Below are 22727 nucleotides of genomic sequence, written 5' to 3'. Positions count from 1 at the left end.
AATTTTTTTCTTTTTAAATGTAATTACCATTTTAATGTAATCAGTATCCGTTTTTTTTTTCAATGTTTAACTTAATTATTGTTGTCAAATGTCAAAGTAAATTAGATAAACGTTTTGTCAAAAAATCCTGTCTTAAATCATTCTGATTTAATTGTGGTAAGTAAATAATTGGACAATACTAATTACTAATTAATGCTGTCAATTATCAAACTAAATTGGACAAATTTTCTGTCTAAAAATTTCCGTCTTAAATCATTTAGATTTAATTGTGGTAACTACTAATTGGACAATAGGAGTACTAATTATTACTAATACTAATTACTAATTACTAATTACTAAGTACTAATTACTAATAATTATATTACTGCTATTTAAATTGACTGTCTCGTAAGTTTGTCAATTGACTCTTATCTAATTTAATGCTATTAATTGTGTAAAATCTCAGAAAAAAATAGCTAGATAATATGATTGTCTTATTTATTAAGACGAGATAATATACGTAAAAGCACAAGTCTTAAAATAAGTATACACATCAGGTTATTAAAAATTATGCTTTCAAATCATTCTAATTCAAGTAAGGAAATAATTTTCTATTACCTATTTTATTATTATGAAAAATATTGTTATTACCAATATTGTTATTACCATTATCTATTACCTATTGTAATTTAGGTTATTAAAAATATTTTTATTACCTAAAAAATGGCGTCATTTACATGAGTAAATGAGTTATAATTTCTACTTACCTCCTCCAACAAAAAAAATCCTTTATTTGGTTGACAATTTTCTTTGTGTACCCATAATCAATTTCAAGTAAGTTAAATTTTGTCTTTGTCTATAATTTTTTATACGAATTTCCAATTATTTCTTATGTAATTCAGTAATCTTTATATAATTTTTTATCCGCTTTATAAAGTAGAAGGTGGAGCATATTTTAAAATTATAATAAAGTAATATGGGTTTTTGAAATAAAATTTTTAAATTTTTTTTGTTTGGTCCCAATTTTAAGAATAGACTAGGGCCTTCATAATGTTTAAGACGGTCGTGATCAATGTAGTGTCTTTGTTGATGAATTAAGTTTCTACGAATGAATCATCTAAAATTTATTGTTATACTTATTTCATTCTACATCAATCTCTACTAAAACAATAGAATACTAGACATGTGTCACTACTACAAGAGTTGTTTTTCCACCTAAAGCTACATCAGATATTTATGGAAAAATAATTAATTAATTTCTTCTCAATCTATCATAATTAATGAATGAGTAAATTTTATTAAATCCCTATAGTCATTTTTTTTGGTAAAACTAATATAAGCAATGAATTCCAAATATTTCAAACTCTTTAAGTATATTTTCAAAATTTCAGTCAATTACATACAAACTTCACATATATAATAAGTATTTTCCTTCAAATATTCTCTTTTTATATCATCATTATAATCAGTATTCATTAATAAAATTTACATTTATTTCTGAGCTTGTGATTTTTTTTATCAGACTGATATTCTAATTTTTTAAACTATAAATTTGAATTTAGTTGTAATTTACTGGACATACAATCTAATTGCACTTAAATTATAATTTTTCATCATAGAATGATGATATATTTGATCTACAAGTCAATTATCCCTCAGAAAAAGGTATGTTTGATATTTGCTAGTATGTGTTAATTTTTTTCTTTTTTAGATAAGCTTGTGTTAAATTTTTTATCAAAGTATAAATTACATATAATGAGATCAATACTATTTGTCATCTATATTGTTTTTCATTATCTATTGATTTTTAATCGTAGTTGTACAATCAAATCATAAAAATACTTAAACAATATAACATCTTACCAAAGTTAAAAATCTAAGTTAACCAAAACAAGAACTATAGAAATGGGTTATCAATTGTAGCTATGGATACGTACCGTACGTGTATGAATGTAGGTACTCTTGGTGAAACGATATCAAAACAATGAGCCAATTATATTCATATTTATGTACTTTTATTAATTGCGCTATTTACCCAATGTATTGAGTGCGTGCTATAGTAAGACTGCCTTATATAACAGCGTGCGTGTTATGGATATGGTCATATGGGTTAATAGATTTAAAAGGAGAGTCATACTTTGCTAGAGTTTTATATAAGGGATAGAATGATATATATATCACTCTCTTATAAAAACTTAATTTCATCTAAAACATAATATTGTTGTTTTGAGGATTTTTTCTTAAAAACAAAAACAACATTGTGCATATGAACACTAACATTATAGTATGGTCCAATTGTAATTAAATTTGACATTAAGTTTTAAGGAGATTTATATCTTTATATGCATTGGAAACATTCTATATACTAAAACAAAGACCACCTAATGGCACGTGTTAGTTTCTGGTAAAAAATTTTCCCGTTCAAATTAGCTTCTCACATACACTTTCTTAAAATTTAATTGTAGTTTTCACGATAAGATTACTATATATTAATGCATGCTATAGCCATAAGTTTGACTATTAATTTTACCTATTTAAATTTTTAAGGAGATTTATATCTTTATATGTGTTGAAAATTATATGCGATTTTAGTAAGATTGAAAATAAATTTTCATCCCTTTATATGCGTTGAAATATTATATGTGATTTTAGTACGATTGAAAATAAATTTTATATTTAAGATTTATCTTCTTTATATTGATACAAATTACTGTGACATTTTGTACCTCTAAATTGAGCATGCCTTTTTATTTACACTGTATATTATTTGTCATCATCCTATATACTAAAATGTTTTATAAATAAGGTTGATAAATAACTTTATTAAGTAAGTTGGCTAATTGCAAAAATACTATTGCGAAGCAAAGACAAAAGAGGTCAAACAAAAATAAATAAACTTATTATTATTAAAAATGAAATGGGTAACTCAAAGGTTTAAAGCTAGTCAAGTGAAGTGAGCAGCAAAGTAAAGGTGTATAAAATGTCGTTATTTGCAAAATTATGCATTTCATACACCATTCCTATTTTTTTCAACATTCGGAAATAAATATTACATTCAAAAGAAAAGTCCTCCTAGAAAAGAGAAAGACAAATGAGATAAAATTGTAATTTGATAATTTTGTTATGTTTGAAATTCTTCTTTACATTTATAAATATTACTATGTGGAAATTCATTAAAATATATCAACAATTTAAGTTAATTATATAAGTACTCGGTCATTGAAAAATCGTCATTTAAAATTAAGAGTTCTTTCTTTAGTGTATTGTATGATATGATGACTTCACTATCTTTGTTTCACTTGGTTTATGCACATTTTCAAATATATTAATCGATATCCTAATGCATCCTATTGTGCATAATTAAAAATTATGAAAAGTCGACATTAATAAATTGCATTATAACGAATCAAATAAGATCCCAATTGACTACGATATAATTTATATATTTGAAATGATTCAAATTAAGAGTGTTATGAATAACGTTAAAAACTAAATTGGGTAAATGAAGGGAGTATATTTTAAGTATAGTTGAATTTGAATAATAAGTGTTAAAAACTAAATATGGTATAGGAGTTTAAGATATCTCAAGGAGAGGTATTATTAAAAGATAAGTTGAAAATTGGTAAAAATTTAATTTTATGTTCGAACGTCGAAAGGAGAGAGAAGCTTTGTGTTTGGGTTCTTCAAGAATACATTTTTCTTATCTTACAAGGACTCTTTATTTTCATTTTGCGTAAGTTGTTTGATCTACAAAGCAATGGCTCTCTTCTCTAGTGAGCCACAAACATTTCAAGAAGCAGCACTAGAAACAACATGGATCGAGGCTATGAACGATGAAATCAAAATAATTGAGAAAAATCACACATGGGAGCTTGTACACAAGCCACAAGACAAGGAAGTCATCGGACTCAAGTGGGTCTACAAGGTGAAGCATAACGATGATGGCTCCATCAACAAGTACAAAGCAGGGCTCGTAGCAAAAGGATATGCAGAACAACCAGAAATTGACTTCAACGAAACATATACACCAGTTGTTCGCATGGAAACAATCAAAACAGTCCAGGCACTAGCAGTACAACATCGGTTACCAGTCTTTCAGCTCGATGTTAAATCAGCATTTCTAAATGGAGAACTCGAAGAAGTGTACGTCGATCAACCGCAGGGATATGTCATCAAAGGCCAAGAAGACAAAGTATACCACCTCGAGCGTGGAACAGCAATATTGATAATTATCTTCTCCAGCATGGTTTCATCAAGAGTCCGAGTGAACCTTCACTATACATCTAGACGCAAGGTAATAACTTTCTCATTTTATGCCTGTACGTGGATGATCTAATCTATACAGGCACACATCCAACAATTATCGAAGAATTTAAAAAGGCTATGATGAAGGAGTACAAGATGACAGACCTCGTTACAATAAAATACTTCCTTGGCAAACAAATCAAACAAAGCCCACGAAATATTTCTATCACAAGAGAAATATGCAGAAGACCTTCTCAAGAACAACATGAGTGAGTGTAAACCGCTGGTTACACCAATGGCAATCAATGAGAAGTTATCATAGTACGATGGCAAACCAAAAGTCGACGGGGCAATGTATCGAAGCTGGGTTGCTTCTCTCATTTATCTCACGCATACAAGACCAGATATAGTCAACGCTGTCAGCATCGTATCCAGGTTCATGAGTGAACCGAACAAGGATCATCTAACGGCCAGCAAAGAGGATTCTCACATACATTAAGGGAACGAAGAATTATGGGATTATGTATGAGACTGAAAAAGATTTCAAGCTCACAGGATACACCAATAGCGAATAGGCTGGAAGCGTGGATGATAGAAAAAGCACAAACGGGTACGTATTTCAGCTTGCAACCAAGGTGGTCTCATGGTCATCAAAAAAGCAGGCAACGATAGCTTTATCATCGCAGAAGTAGAGTACATTGCATCAACAAGTGCAGCATGTGAAGCAGTTTGGCTCAGAAGGATATTGATCGATCTACAACATAAGCAAGAAACACCAACTACAATGTTCTGCAACAACATGTCAATAATAGCACTGATGAAGAATCCAGTGTTTCATAGCAGATCAAAACACATCAAGATACGACATCACTACATTCGTGTGTTGGTAGACAAGAAAGAGATCGAACTACAGTTCTGCAAGACGGAGGAGCAGCTCGCAGACATTTTCACAAAACCCATATCAAATGATAGATTTATCGAGTACAGAAGACAACTAAGAGTTCAGGATTTTTCAGATTAAGGAGAGGGTTAAAATAATTTTAAAAAATCTAGGATTTTAAAAATATTAAACATAAAAATACTTAAACTAAAGAGAGGGTTAAAATAATTTAAAAAAATCTAGGATTTTAAAAATATTAAACATAAAAATAATTGAACTAAAGAATAAAAAAATTAAAATATTTGAGATATTATAGTAGAAGTTCCTAGAAAAAAGTAATTAAAAAATAAAAATATCTAAGATATTTTAGTAAGCTTGTAACCAAATTGATCATTATAAGTACCCATTGATATAATTAATTTTTGACAATGAATAAAAATAGTCATTTTACATATTTACTCACCTTCCTCTCCAAATAAATCAATTCACTATCTCGTTTATCTTATGAAAAAATTTAATTCTCTGTTTGTACTCGTATCAAAAGAAATATTTTTTTTCCTTTGTTTATAGAGATTTTTTTGTCTGACTTTAAATAAAATAAATAAATATATAAATAACTACATACTTTCATTTTTGAGAGTACCAAAATAGGCATGTACTTCTAATTTGGATTAACTAAAAAAGCTAATAAATGATCTAAGTTATTTAAAATTTAGCATGTCTATTTGGAAAAATCATATGAGTACAATACTACACCTGTGTAATGGACTAAGGGCTTATATAGGACCTAATTTGATCTACATCAAGCGGATTTTATATGTAAATTTTATAAAAATAGACGGAGCGATTTGAAAATATATTTATAGTAGCTTTTAAAACCTTTCAATAACATGTGAATAAATTTGCATCAATCACACAACATAACAACAATAATAATAATAATGACATAGTCTTAATCTCAAAGATTAGAATTGACTAGATGGATAGTAAATTTACATTCATATGTTACTAAAACATTTTTAATTTTCTTTATCTATTAAATAAGGGTGTATTTATTGGGTATATTATTGTTATTATACTTTGATTTTTAGTGTTATATGAGTAATATTTCTATAGCATGAACCAGTAAATAAAAGTGTTTTTATTAACACATTACTAAAACATTTACTAGTATTGTTATTAAATTAAATTAATGACTTGAGCTAAATTTCCATCAACTCCGTAAACTATTACCTCACTATATCGATGTGGCGCTGCATCTACCAGATTATGATTGATGTGGGACCAACTGAATTCACCAGCCTATTATTATAATTCGTATGTTTTTTTGAGTTTTGATTATAGAAGAGGTTACATTTCGTATTATGTAAATATCATAAAAATAAAGAAAAAAAAATAAAATATAGTTAAAAATTAAAAAGTGGTGAAAACACTATTTAAAATAAGAATATAATAAAAGAAGAATAAAAAATAAAAATAAAAATGTGGATAAGCTTAAGTTAGAGAGAGTACTACCTTGGCAAAGACATGAAATGCATGCCAAACAACTCTAGAAAGTCAATTATTCAAGAAGAATATTACTTCCTCCGTTTCATTTTAGTCCCTACATTTGCATGAGCACGAGAATTAAGAAAAGTGATTGACCTACACTGTAGCTGATTGTTTATATTATAGAGTATAGTATTTTATTATTGTTAATTGAAAAAGAAAAAGGAAAAATAGATGTTAGATTACTTTATAGAGTATAGTATAGTATTTTATTATATAGTATAGAATATAAAGTAGGATAAAAATATGAGTAAGTAAAACTTTAAATGATTGTTTTAAATTTTTAATACTAAAAACGGAAATGTAGCAAGTAATATGAAATTGCCAAAAATAGAAAATGTAGCGGGTATTATGGAACGGAGGAACTACATCATCTATATTAAATGAGATGAAATAAATTTGTATTTAGAAATTTGTGGTATGTGAACGACTATACATTTATATTAGTATCTATTAACTATAAAATAACATTTATAAAAATTTAAAACATTTCGAAAATTTAGGTATTGACTATTTGAGTTATACAACTAAAAAATTATATTGATCCTCCCATTACTTTTTGTATATTCAATTTACTTTTTACATGTATCTAAAGCAAATTTTAAGTTTTAATATTTCTAAATATGTATAATAATAAATATTTCGATCCTAATTAATATTGTATAATAAAAAATTATGTATCAAGAAGAATCTAATAATATCCCACATGAATATATCTATCAAAACTAATTTAAAATTCTATTATAAAGTTGAAAAATCTAAAATGAACTAACAAAAGAAAAGGATAGAAGTAAATAAAATATAAATTCTCTTATTTCAGCTGTAAGAAGTATGAAGAACAATCTCGAAATGTTTTTGGCATTTGGTGGACGTATTTGCTGCATAATATGAAACTCCATTTTCTAGTTCAAATTATCTTTTATTCCCGGATAAACAATAATTAATTAAAATTAATTTATTATTTCTAATTATAAGAGTCTGTTTGGTTTGGTTTGAAGTTTAAACCTATCATATATAGTTATAATAATAATAAAGTTTAATTAACTTTTTATTAATCAATTTATTTAGTTCATTTTAAAAAATATCATTCATCTAAAATAAGTTAATTCATTTTGGTAAAACACTAGAATCTAATAAAAATAAGTTGGGTTAAACTCTACAGTGTTTAGGTCAAATTATAGAATTTCAACCATTTTGGTAGTCGAAATTTCAAGTTAAGTGGTTGGGATTTTGTAATTTGACCTGAATATTATAGATTTTGATACTTTAATAGTTATAATTCGTAAAAAATAAACATTAAGCTAAAATTTATAAATATTCAAAACTTTAATAGTATAACTTACAAATTATTCAAAATACAATAAAACATGAAAAATGTCAATGTGACTATAACATGGCAAAAATGCCTTTTACTATTATGAAAACAATAGTACGTCATAAGTTTACTACAAAGAACTTTCATCATGACTTTCTCTAATTCAACACCACCATTAATAAAGACGCAAGATTAGACCCATAATAGTGCCACTCCTCCCACCGTCCGGCCGTATTCTATATTCGTCCCTACACTTTACTATGATCACTCACCTTTAAGCCTTTAATCATTCTATGTTTTATATTCTAATTCTTACATTTAAAACACGAGCTCTAATTTTTCACACCACATTTTTTTTCTTTTTCCTACTATATATATAATGTAAAGTTTCATCCAACAAATACTCATCACAATAATAATATAAGCACTTTCTTAAATCCGTTGTCTTGTCTTTAACAATGGCACTCTATTCTCTTGTTTCACCTTCATCTTCTTCTTCTTTTTTATGTTTGAACCGTCGTCGGCATGATCAGTATTCACACCAACAACAGATCCATGCTGCAATTACTCTCCCACCAAAACCAACTAAATCCGATCCGACCTCAAAAAGTGTAGTACCCGTCAAAAAAATACCCGGTAATTACGGGCTTCCTATTATAGGTCCAATTAATGATCGCCAAGATTATTTTTACAACCAAGGGAGAGATGAATTTTTCAAATCTAGGATTAATAAGTATAAGTCAACGGTGTTTAGAGTCAACATGCCACCTGGCCCTTTCATAGCTTCTGACCCAAACGTCGTCGTTTTACTCGATGGTAAGAGCTTTCCTACACTCTTCGACACCTCAAAAGTAGAAAAGAAAGATCTTTTTACCGGAACTTTTGCTCCTTCCGTTGAACTTACCGGCGGTTACCGAGTCTTATCTTTTCTTGACCCGTCCGAGCCGAGTCATGAAAAGCTTAAAAAATTAATGTTTAAACTCGTTTCCTCAACTCGTCACCGAGTTCTCCCCGAGTTTCAAGCTTCTTTCTCCGAGCTGTTTGACGAGTTGGAGAACGAGTTAGCTAAAAATGGAAAAGCTAAATTTAACGAAGCTAATGATCAAGCATCTTTCAACTTTCTTTCACGGGCTTGGTATGGTGCTAACCCGAGTGAATCAGAACTTGGGTTATCCGGACCCGGTATTATTTCTAAATGGGTATTATTTCAACTCGGCCCGATTCTTTCTCTTGGACTTCCTAAATTCATTGAAGAGCTTACTATTCATAGTTTTCGTTTACCTTTCTCTTTAATAAAAAAAGATTATCAGAAACTCTACGATTTCTTCTACCAAAACTCAACGGAGCTTCTAGAAGAAGCAACCCTGCTTGGAATCTCACGTGACGAAGCATGCCATAACTTGATTTACACCACGTGCTTTAATTCCTTTGGTGGGATGAAAATATTCTTCCCTAACATGATCAAACAAATCGGTCGGGCTGGGGGGAATCTCCACCGTAGATTAGCGGAGGAGATTCGATCAGCAGTCCGATCCAACGGTGGGAAAGTAACCATGTCAGCAATGGAAGAAATGCCATTGATGAAATCAGTGGTGTACGAATCTCTTAGGATTGAACCCCCGGTACCTTTGCAATACGGGCGGGCCAAAAATGATTTAATAATTGAATCTCACGACGCAGCGTTTCAAGTAAAACAAGGGGAAATGTTATTGGGGTATCAACCATTTGCTACTAAAGACCCGAAAATATTTGATCGAGCTGAAGAGTTTGTACCCGAGAGGTTTATTGGGGAAGAGGGTGAGAAGATGTTAAAGCATGTTTTATGGTCTAATGGGCCCGAAAATGAAAGCCCGACAGTGCATAATAAACAGTGTGCTGGAAAAGATTTTGTGGTGTTAGTTTCAAGGTTATTGGTTGTTGAGTTGTTTTTAAGGTATGATTCGTTTGAAATTGATGTTGGGTATTCTCCGTTGGGTGCTAAAGTTACCGTTACTTCCCTTAAAAGAGCTACCTTTTAAGATATTTATTGAAGAATTAAAGAATTAAATGTAATTACTTCTAGCTATATGAGTGTTATTCTGAATGTGAATAATTTTTGTTTTATGTTTTAGAAAATAATTTTGTTAGTTTAACATAATTTTAAAGGAGAATCGTGATGATTGTGATGGTAAAACTGCTAGATTAGCAATGAAAAATCCAAAATGTGTCTTTTTTTTTTTTTTATTTAGTTTAGTTCTATTATTATTATTATTGTAATTATTATTATAATAACTCATACTTCATATAATAAAAAAACTTTATTTAGTTTCTATTATTATGATTATTATTATTATTATTATTATTATTGGTTGAGAGTTGAGAAACAAGCTAACAACTAGAGATGTTTATTTTGGTCTTAGAGTCGATTTTGGATCATGCGTTTCGGGTCGTTTTAAAAACGGGTTTAATATCTTGTGCCTATGTTGACTTTTAAATAATTTTAAATTCTTATGATCATCGGGTCAAGTTGTTTCTACTTTAAGGTCAAATAAATATCAGATCATTAGATCCGTCTTAAACACATTATTGAGAGCGAACACTAATTATTATTATTATTATTATTATTATTATTATTATTATTATTATTATTATTATTATCTATTTTGGTGATTTGCTAATTCATTTATTCAATGGGTTTTGCTCGATCTTTGTATTTTGTCATGACCTTTTTTTTCATTTTCATCCATAAATTTAACTTATTTAATCATCTCATGAGTATATTTTTACTATTTTTTCCTTTTTATTGACTCAAGAAATATGCAACCACATGGGATAGAATGAGTCGGTATATACTGCCATAAGTCCATTATTGATCGTATAACATTTTATATAGGATATCAAGGTGAACAGGTGATATCAGATACTACCTCCTATTCATCTAAAATGAGATTTTTTTTTGGGATGCTATTTATCTATCACTCTTAAATTGCATTTTATTATTTATCTATAAGTTAAAACATAGTCATGTGGAATTTTGTTTGATTCGTTTTGATGTAAAGATTGTTAATATCAACTTTTTATAATTTTTAATTATACATAACTCGATATATTAAAGATCGAATAAATACATTGGATAAAGTGTATAAAGTAAATGAGACATTTTAGATGAATATGAGGTAGTATGTCTTATTTGAATTACTTCAATTTTGATTGGATTTGATTCCACTGAAATCTGATTAGTTTGACTCATTAGAATTTGTAATACAGTATAAGTTTTGGGACTAGGGAGTACTTTGTATTTCTGAATTTGGTAGCGGTTTTATATTCACATCTTGTGTTTTTGATGTGTAATATATTAATAGTTCTTCTATCTCTATGGATTAGCGTGTGTTTCTTTTTGTTGTATTTTAAGTGAAAAGCAAAAGTAAATTGAAGAATAAAATAAAATACTATTAGATGATCGAAATAAGTAAATATAATTTTGAAAATAAGTTTTGTAGAATAGATTAAAGAAAATAAGTCTAATTTTTGTTAGAAAAAGTGCAAATTAAATGTGATAAATTAATATGTAAACTAATATGAAAAATAGTGTTGATACATAGGAACAGAGTAAGTACATGCTTGTATTAATTTTACAATATTTAAAATTCTAATTAGTAGGTAGTATAAAATTAAGACACAAAAAGTTGAGAAAAGGAAATAAAATAAATTTTTGTAAATAGATTTAGAAGAGAAAATGTAGAATAAAAAATAATTAAGATAAAGTAAAATTTACAAAAATAAATATGTCTAGGAAATTTAGGGGAACTTAGGAGTAGCTGATTTTCTTATACTTTGTTTATCTCGTTTAACATCATGGCTAGGTTGAAGTAGGAAAATGGGCAAAAAAGGTAGTCAATTCAAATTCCATTAGCTTTCATGTGCGGTGTGCACTAACATAGTTCCATAATTTGTGCTGATGGTGCTGTCTGAAACTACCTTTCGCACTATAGAAAAACAAAATTAAATGATATAAAAATAATATAAAATTAAAAATATTTAACAAGAAAAATATGCATATTAAGGTTTATACCCAAACTTAGTGTAGTCACATGTAAAATTCCTATCAAATTTAACAACACACTATAAAACTTAAATGTTTTTGGGCCTTGTATTTGCCCCTAGCATTAGATGTATTTATTTGAGTTATTGGATTGATTTCAAGTTAAATGTTTCAGGTCAGTTTAAAATTGAGTTTGTGTTTATATTGATTTTTACATAATTTTATATTCATATTGAAATTGGAACAAAATTGAGTTTGATTATATCATGTCGGATGAATATCGAATCATTGTGTTTATTTTGAGCACCTTTACTTTATGTCAAAAAATACATGTTTATGGTATAAAGTATTTTATAAAAATTAACATTAAACTATTTTCATAATCGATATATTAATACCTGATTTCAAACACCCCGTACAAATTTAGGATCAAATTACTTCTCTAAGAAAAATGGTGGAAACATTGTCATGAAAGTCTACAACAAATTATTAGGATGGTTTATCCCACAATGATGAATTACAAATGATGTGCATACTTTATAAGTTATTGAAAACCTTCCTCCCATGTTATAAGGTTTAGGGATGAAATCTTTTTGGCTGATAAAGCGTGTGCACTTCGTATTTTCCACATTATATATTGGCATTGACAATAATTACAAATCAACTTAACTGAGACAAGCATGTATTCTACTTGATTACATCTCCTTAACACACATAATTAAATCAATGTAAGTAGGGACAGGGCAAGTTATTGAAGCTATTGAGGAGAATGAAACAAGGGAGGTTTCCTAGCCAAAGTAACTTGTTCAAACCCCTAAGCAATCTCAATTAACTTGGGTTCCATTCCTTTTGAACCTTGAGAATAACATACCAAAAGGAATTCCATGTTCATCATAACCAGCCGGAACTGTAATTCCAGGGTATCCTCCTATTGCCATTACAGGTATAGCCTTAATCCCAAGACTCACCATTGCATCCAAATCATTTTCTGTTGTGCGACAGCGAAAGCAAAGATCGAAAACAATAATAAAAGCAATAAAGATTCAAACAAACAATAAAGAAAATCACACCGAGAAATTAACGTGGTTCACTATCAACGTGATAGCTACATCCACCGGCACCGAGAATAAACTTTTCACTGTAAACCGGGAGATTACAAGATGAACACGAGAAACCACAACAATGGCTCTCCAAGCTTTTTCTCTTAGTTTTCCTCACTTTGTGTTTTGCATTGCATCCTATTCTCTAATTCTAATTACATGGGGTCTTTATATAGTATACCTCATAATGAAAAGAAATTAGGATTAAGAAAATACAAAAGAAACCGTCAAAAACTAAGAGTAACCGGCCAAAAACGTGCCAAAACTAACTTCCCGCAAAAATCGCAGTGCTCCGCGGCCTGCGCACACCCTTCTGCCTGACAACCTGCGTTATCCATTTCCCAAATCTTTATTTCATATAATGACTTGTTCGAGTCACTATATTTCAACATTTTCTTTCATTATTTTCTCAAATCCTTCCTTGCATAGCTTGTCTAGATGCTCTTTTATCTTCTCTATTTCCTCCTCATTTCCTTTCATTTCTTCTGCCTTTATGAACTCATCTTTTCCATATTCCCTAGTCCTTTCCTGTAAAATAAACACACATTCCGTCTCAAATTCGTTGATATGTATTTTTTGTCCGTCCCAAAACACGGCCCAACAAGAAAGCGCATTGGGCGCATAAGGCGTGAAGCACATCAAGGCGCCTAAGGCGCACGCCTCTTGTAGTGGGCTTTGCCTCATCTAGTAGAGGCGTTTTCAGCCGAGCCAGAGCTCGAGGCGTACAAGTTGCAAAGCGAGGTGCGCTTTTTAAAACTAAGGTTATAAGATAGAGTACATAGCATTTGAACTGCTAAGGCTTTAAGATGTGTTATATACTTTAAAACGCACAGCACACATATAGAGGTGAGTATTCGGCCCCAGATTTGCCCTCATGAAACACCAACTTTGTAGCAGGAGCGGCACTCTCGTTACATAATTAACATTAATAATTATACTTAAGATAAATAATGCGAAAGTGTAAAACGCCGAACTGCTAAAAACCATTTGAAATAAAAAAATGTTCAAAACATAAGTAAAAATATATCTTACAACTGAGAAAATATAAAATAAGGTTTACTTAAATACGATAAAAAAACATAAGTACAATATAGTCATCAAGTAAAATCATTGAAGCTAAGTCCTCGATAGAATAATTAAAGTTGCGGCCTGGATCGAAACCTGAGCTAATTTTTCCTGCAAAATACTGTCATCCATAATACGGATGACAGCCGATTAAATCGGTCAGCGATAAAGCCGAGTAAAATTTTCTCAACAAGCTTATGATGCGATAGTTAAATCATGCTTACAAAATAATCATCAAGCACAATATAGAAGGTTATTACTCATTATTGACCTTTACTAAGCCATTAAGTTACATTCTCAATACTTGCAGAAGTTCATTACTGCTACTAAATACTTGGTAACCTTAATGCTTATTTAATCAAGTTCAATTAAGCCTCATAGCTTTACCATCATAGCACATCACAAGATCACAACAATAATGACAACTGATATATGTAAGGGTCTGGTTAGGTGAGGACCATAGTCCTAAACCCTAACTGTAGTGGGAGTCGTCACTCCTCTCAATACTGTTATGCTCGAGACTTCACAGGATGAGTTTTTCTCGGACCCCCTGTCTGACACCGCATTTTACGTGCCGGCTAACACGGACGCCGGGATTTTACATGCCGGTCCATGGTTCGACGTTACCTTACTATCAGAGTCATACAATCAATATCATGCAATATCAAACAAGACTCTAAACCGAAATAGTTTACATTCTTATAAGTCAAACTTCCACTAGTCAAATTTTTGACAATTCTACCCTTTTAATAGAAACAAATTACTAGTATCTAATAAATTAATATTAATTAAATAACAAATTTTCGTAGCTATACTAAGATTCCTGAGGCTAAACTAAGTCATTATTGTGTCATAAATAATCATAACAGTCAAGGGTAATATTTCTAAGTACTTAATAACATATTTTATCAAATAACTAGTAAAATAGTAAAACGGATCTATCATCACTATAAAAATAACATAATCCGACAAATTATTAAGGGTCCAAAATCTATATGGAATGAGTTTTAGAGAAAAACAATGCTAAGCATTTTAACAAATTTGTTTGACTATTTTACCAATAAATCGTTTAAAAATTTATCAAAACACCAAGATGATATGGAATCATTTTAAACACATAAGTTTATTTAACTAGTAAAATTCATATATATTTATATTATCATATTAATAAAAAATTTCCATATATATGACTCTTTTTTCGAGTGTCCCAAAAGTATTATTGTTTTGACAAAAATATCACTAAACTGGATATGACTTTAATATTACCATATAAAGTTTAAATGACTAAAGTAAGATCATGTTGATCATGCTTTTATATTATCGAGTAACCATAAATAAATATCATATAACGAGAGAGTTAAGAAACTGTGTACCATTTTCCTCCGAAGGTGGTGCTAAACCAAGTAAGAGAATAATAATAGGATAATAAGAACTTAAGGAAATAAGCTCCAAAAGAGAAAGTCTTCAAGGTTCCAAGCTTCAAAGAAGTAGATCTTCAATTACCCAAAAGAAAAAGATATCCAAGCTCCAAAAGATAATATTTGACTTTTTAAAAGTTGATGATTATCGGCTTAAGAAGTGATAAGATCAAGCTCCATCTTCATTTGATTCTTCAACAAATAAAAAGGGTATAAAGTTAGTAAGATGTTAATGAAGTGAAGATATAAGAAAGAATGGTAGAAAGATTTGATGATGGGGGTGCAAGTGATCTCATGGCTAAGGAGGGGTATTTATATTGGGTTTTGGGCAACTTTTTAGTTCATAAGATTGTATGAAAAAGAAGGTTAACTTGTGTAAGTGATTTAGAGTGTGTAAGTGAATGTGTAAGAGTTGGAGTGTGTAAGTGGATGTGTAAGAATTTGGAGTGTAGAAGAAGGATAACTTGTGTAAGGAAATGGTGATAGCTTGTGTAAGTGATGAACATTATGGATTGATGTAGAAAGGATTTTGATTCATCAAATTTTTGTTCTAGTTTATGCTAGTGAAATGTTTTAGATTAATGGGAAAGTATGATTAAGGTTTGATTATGAAAATATGATAGTTTACTTAGAAAATTTTAGTTAAAACTATACTTAAAGTTAATAAGAAAAATATAGTTAATTTTTAGGTATAAAATAATTAAATCAAAGTTGTAAAGTTAAAATGATAAGTAGTAAAGTTAGTTTAAGAAAACGAAATTTAAACGTAACGTTTTAATAAAACCTTAAATATAATATTAAAATTTTACTTTTCGTAGTATAAAATAATAAAATAATATTTTAGTGCTTATAAAGAAATTTAAGAATATATATATATTTTTAAGTTTAATATTTGGAAGAAATTACAAAAATCGGAATAAGGTTTAGGAATTAAAGGTGATTTGAATTAGATAACCAAAGGATTAGGAATTCGAAAAGAAATTTCGGAATAATTAATCGGAAGATTAAGATTAAGAAATTTGAGCCTGTTACAAACTTACTCATTGACTACAAGAAGTTGGGATGGAAGGAATAGAATAAGAAGTATTTAGACAAATTACCAATTCAGAATTTTTTTCATTGAAGGCAATGATGTCTGCTAAAGACTTGACAGGTGATGATTCAAGCTCTTTGAGGTATTCATCAATCGAGTGCTTGAAATCAGCTAGTATTGCTGTTAGTTCTCCACTATGATGAGGGTTCATTATCTCAGAAATGTGTGAGATCTCAAGGTTGTCCACTATTGTTGCTCCTTTTTCCCTGCAATTCAATCACAAGATAATGAGACATGATTCGACTATATATGCCGGTTTTTTCACCTCATCCGATTATATATGCCGGTTTTTTCACCTCATTGTTCTTCTCAATGTTTCATTATCTCAACGTTATTAACCGACTTTCATTCAAAATTCATACGTAACAAAATTTGAAGGTCAAATGCATGCAACCTTAGTTACCTTAAAAGTGTGGATGCAACATATGTTCTTTTACAAATAACATATTCCATTTAAAAAGAAGAGAGGATGAGATTCAAACGTATAGCCTTTTTGTAAGATTGCTTTTGATAACATGACAAGAAACCAATTTCCAAAAGTTTATGCTGATAGTAGAGCCAAACGATATGTAATACTACTTTTATCTATAAAGCTTATGAGACAGACAAAAACCGTAAATAATTTTACGAGCCATTTAAGAACCCTTTGAAGAGGCTGATCTAATTTTGAATTACCTGAAAATTTCAAGGTAATCATCAAATGATTGAGGGACAGTTGATTCATGTAAGGAACTCACAAAAGGATGTCTAACAACACCTAATCTCTTTCCCTGTATCCCATTCACTTTAAGAAATTGCTTGTAGCCTCCTTGGGGTATAAATTTCAATGATCTTGTGGTTGCTTCCTCATCCCTGGGATCAGGACCAACAATCTCATCCAGAACATACACAGTCTGAAACTGTCCTGCATATGGGCCTGCAAATTATAAAGAAAACTCAATTGATGCCCTGATTTTAGGAGTTTTAGCTTTATCAGTTATCAAATAACCAACTCAACCAAAAGCTTAAATTGATGATTGAAATCTTAAGGTATGTTATATACTCTAACACGCCTCCACACACGAGAGCCCTTTAGGCTGAAAGTGTGGATGCAACACAACCCTTCTCATACCTAAATGAGGGGTGGTTGAGATTTGAACTTGTGATCTTTTATCACGCTGACTTTTGATACCATGTTAAAGAACCAACTCAACCAAAAGCTTAAGCTGATGGTTGCCCAAAATATGTTATATACTCTAACGCAAACGCATTTAATCTTATCCAACAGTGTCTTGACGTGAAGAAATGGGCATGACACCAGCCCAACTAACAAGCCCGACTGTTGGCCTCAGTCCCACAAGAGTTATGATCAGAAGGGGAGATGATGGAACTGTGGGTATCTGTCCCAAGGGATGCAGTCACTAGGTTTGCTGCTACAGAAATTGCCGAACCACTACTTGAACCACCTGGATCAGCAGCTTTTACATGTGGGTTCTACATAGATAATTAAGTTGAGATTAGTAAATCATGTAAATTAAGACTCAAATTGTCGAAGGGAAAAACAGCTCGCACAAGTAGTATGTAGCTCAAACGTGCATTCATGCATAGAAGAGGCAGGAGCAGCGTAAATGGGCTGCTTGAACGAGCGTCCTAGGCACTTTTGAACTACTCGAACGAGCATTCTATGCTATGCTTTTCACGTTGTCATGTCTTTTACAGTTTTATGTTGATTGGAAGACATTTTTAATCATTCATATGATGATATGAATGTCGAATAGCATGGTGCAGTCACATCCACCACAATCACTATTCACATTGCTTATTTATGCTGAAAGTTCCTTAAACCAGAGGGAAATGCACTATGTTTTCTTATTATGTAGATATTAGATAACATGCCGTCCACGGAAGCTAAAGTCAAATTCTTTTTCTCACCCAGGAAAAAAAAATTACATATACTCGAAGATTAATTTTTCTCACCAACAAAATTCAAAGTGTAAAAATAAGGCTGTATTACATGCACCGCTCAAATTGTAATGGTTTTAAAATAAATGAACCGACATTTTCTATGCTGTAAAGGTGCAAAAGAACACGCTTTGGGTTATATCAAGGATATCGACCAATATTTAGATGTTACGATAACCGCATAACTTCTATAACTACATCAACATTCTATTATCGCAATCACGGCCATTCGGCATTTTTACACTATGAATCCAATACAAAAAAAGTTACATGCCGAGCTTGTACACATCAAAACATACGTACAGGATGAGAGTTGGCTGCATATAAATCCGATGACAGTTTAGTAGTTCACTCCATGCAAACCCTACCGATGAGATTTCATCCTAAAATCAATCAGTAATTATTCTTCGGTGATAACACATAGTATTATGTTATTTTCCAACAATAAATAAATAAATACACTGTTGTGAATGGGCTATAGCAATGGTGAAGAGACAATAACAAAAACAAGTGCAAAGACAAACACTAAAAACAGAGCACAACAATAGAGAAGACAAAACACAAGAAATATGAGGTATCTAAGGATACCTCCGCTCAAAACAAGTATCTTATCATCAATATACTCAACAATACATTAATGACTCACCTTACAAAGCTTTAAGAACAACCTTTCAAAGCAAAGATTGAACCTTTGATGTCAATCTCTCACAAAAATGCATATATAAGGATGGAAAACTCTTATGGTGTGAACCCTAGCTTTCACTCTTGTATGTGCCTCTCCAATACCCTAATGATGTTTTAAAACTCCTTATATGGCCCTAAAACATATTAGATAAACCTAGGACAAAAGGCTTAAAAGCCCACAAAATCTCGCACATAATACAGAAACTTGTTGAACCTGCGCACTGTGCCTCGCTCGACCGAGCAGCCTATGCTCGACCAGGCGAGCGGATGGTTAGGAGCTACTGGATCCTGCTGCTTCTTTGGCTCAACCGAGCCATTGTGCTCGACTAGTCGAGCCACCCTCTTTTGGCACTCCTTTCCTAACATCAAGCCATGCCAAGCTATCGATCTTGATTACTTCAAATAAGTGATCCAAAACTTAATCCTCCATGACCTATGACACTCACATCTTCGCTCTCAAGAGTGCAAGATAGAGCATGGACAACCAAGTGATCAAATCCAACATCATCCTCATAGGAATTGGATCTTCACTCAACATACACCATACCATTTGTAAATAACTTATTCAGAGTTTGAATTCTGAATATATATGATTGTTAAAATGTTTTTATCAAAATATTTTCATTGAGAATTCTCATTTGCTATCCATAATCCAGATTAAAAGCATAGTTAACTAAAAAAATTATAGAACCTAAATTCTACACATTAAACACTATCAAAATTCCAAATTCAATCTTAATAAATAAAAAAATAAAAGAAAAAAAACTAACCACTCCCTGACCAGACCGAGCACACCATCCATTAGGAAGATGATCAATTGATCGAATCTTGTACCACTTAGATAAACTAGTTTTCCCCAAAATAATAGCACCAGCATTTCTTAACCTCTCCACAACCGTATATCACGCACCACCACTGATCCAACCAGCGCGTACAACCCAGCTGTCGTGCCCATTTTATCTTTGGTCCCAATCGTATCCTTAACTAACACGGGAATACCGTGTAACGCGCCTAATTCTCGGCCATTTTGCCGTGCTTTTTCTCGTTCCTCGTCGGCTATAACGGCTAAATACCGCGCGTCGGGGTTAAGTTCCACGACTGCACGTAGGATTGGGTTTAAGGTTTCGATGCGGTTAAGGTAATAGTCAACGAGTTGTTTGCTAGTCAGGGTGCTTTGGGAAAAGGCTTGTTGTATGGCTGTGACTGTAGATTCTTCGATCAGAAAATCTTGACCGTTGATTGTCATGTTGATTTAAGTGATCAATGAAAGGCTTAAGGGTTGGAAAATGAAAAGGATGGAAAGTTGTTTGGGGATGGTAAATGCAAGTACTTGTAGATGACATTGTCGGAACTTGGAAGTATTAGTAAATTAGAATATAAACAAACGAGGAAAGAGATAAGGTCATCCGATCCTTAAACTTTGTCATCCTTTTTATTTTATCGTCACCTTCTTAAATTACGAATTTATCTATAAATTTTAAAAAATTATGAATTTGTTCCTGGATTATAATAATAATAATAATAATAATAATAATAAATTTAATATTTAAAAAAAATTTAAAGGGGTAAGTCGCGGGTTTTGTGCGACTGAGCCGCGGCTGAGTCACACAAAACCCGTGACTCACCCCTTTAAATTTTATTTTATTTTAAATATTAAATTTATTATTTTGTTATTAATATTAATATTATTATTATTATTATTATTATTATTATTATTATAATAATTATTATTATTATTATTATTATTGTTATTATTATTATTATTATTATTTTTTAAAAAAAAAATTTTAAAAATATTATTTTTATTATAATTATTATTATTTTTAAAAAAATTTTTAAATATTATTTTTATTATAATAATAATAATTATTATTGTTAATAATAATAATAATAATAATAATAAATAATAACAATAATAATAATAATAATAATAATAATAATAATAATAAAATAATATTTTAAATTGTTTTAAAAAAAAAATAAAATTTAGTCGCGTGTGATTCGGCCACGGCTCAGTCGCATAAAACCCGAGACTCTACCGCGGTTCAGTCGCACAATTTGTACGACTGAGCCGCGGCCGAGTCACGCGCGACTAAATTTTTATGTTAAAATTCTCATTTAACAATATATTTCATGAGAGTTTAAAATTCGGCTAATTAGCTTAACTAAATTAAGTAAATTAAACAAATATTCACTTTTGTATCACTTTAGTTATTTGATATTTTTATGTTAAAATTAAGAATTTAAATATTTAAACACTCAATTTACAAATAAAGAAAAACCATGATATTAGATGTAAATTAGGTTACTTTCATGGACGATTGGACATCTATACCTGTGCAATAAGATCCTTATTTTTTATGGCTTTAAACAAGCCGAGTTTTAAAGGGACCCTCTATTAATCTAAATAGAGCAGTTGAAAACGTGCTCAAGATGGACCCTAAATAGATATTTAATGAAAGAATGAACAAATTAACCTTTATTTATAAAAAATTATAAAAATAAGCAATAGAACAAAATAATTATCAAAATAAGTATCTTTTACCCAAACTTAGGGTAAGATACTTATCCGCTGTTACTAATAGTGGACCAATACTAAACTGAGTCAAGTCACCTTAATATTCGCCTGCTATTAGTAACAGGGGGCGATTGTTGAGTAGACTTTAACTAAGTTCAATAATCGTTCATTGTTAGTAACAACAGACTATTGTCAAACTGAGCTAAAATCACCTCAAAAATTGCCCCTATTAACAGAGGGAGATTGGTAAGCTGACTATGACTGAATTTAATAATTGTTCGTTGTAAAAAGCGGAGTCTTATTTCAGGTTCGGGTGAAAAATGTTTATTTTGGAAAATATATTGTTTGGAAGCTTACTTTAGAATTTTTTATTATAAAAAACATATATGTTTAAACTTTTTTATTTGTTACTTTCATAAATTAATGTAAGCAAATAAGGTTGAACAACACAGATTATTGTCATGTGATTACGAAATGAAATTATGAATAGATTATCTGATCTAATTCATATCGAAAATTTAAAGTAAATAAGTAAAATAGTATTAAAAAATTTCAAAATAAGCAATGGAGAAATTTATTTTTCAAAATAAGCAATTTTAGCCCAATACTAAGATTTGGTATTTATTCACACTTACTAACAGCGGCCTATTACTAAGTTGAATCAAAGAAAGTCAGCAAAGCGATCGGCCGCTGTTAGTAAGAACGGCCCGTTATTGAGTTGACTTTCTTTGACTCAGTTTATTAATGGGCCGCTCTTATTAATAGCGGCCCATTAATAAGCTGAGTTAAAGAAAGTCAGCTCAGCAATTGGTCGCTGTTAGTAAGAGCGGTCGATTGATGAGCTGACTTTCTTTGACTCAACTTATTAGTAGGCCGCTGTTAGTGCGAACAAATACTTAATCTTAGTATTGAGTCAAAAA

At 30.5% G+C, this 22727-nt stretch overlaps 1 protein-coding gene and 1 pseudogene across 1 annotated transcript; one reads left to right on the top strand and one right to left on the bottom strand.

The window, feature by feature from the left end:
• The first annotated feature begins 8067 nt into the window (after positions 1–8067).
• LOC130798988 (allene oxide synthase 1, chloroplastic-like) lies at positions 8068–10237 on the top strand. Its single transcript, XM_057662085.1, has one exon. The coding sequence runs from the start codon at positions 8426–8428 to the stop codon at positions 9983–9985; it is 1560 nt and encodes a 519-aa protein (XP_057518068.1). The 5' UTR covers positions 8068–8425; the 3' UTR covers positions 9986–10237.
• Positions 10238–12810: 2573 nt separating this feature from the next.
• On the bottom strand, positions 12811–20541 carry LOC130814586 (probable amidase At4g34880; annotated as a pseudogene).
• Positions 20542–22727: the final 2186 nt, after the last annotated feature.

The sequence above is a fragment of the Amaranthus tricolor genome, chromosome 1 (assembly GCF_026212465.1).
Source record: "Amaranthus tricolor cultivar Red isolate AtriRed21 chromosome 1, ASM2621246v1, whole genome shotgun sequence".
In the NCBI taxonomy this organism is placed as follows: domain Eukaryota; kingdom Viridiplantae; phylum Streptophyta; class Magnoliopsida; order Caryophyllales; family Amaranthaceae; genus Amaranthus; species Amaranthus tricolor.
This window is presented reverse-complemented; position numbering and strand designations above follow the sequence as displayed.

Bases quoted from the DNA above. Each gene is read 5' to 3' on its own strand.
- LOC130798988 (XM_057662085.1), top strand. From the start codon at position 8,426: ATGGCACTCTATTCTCTTGTTTCACCTTCATCTTCTTCTTCTTTTTTA.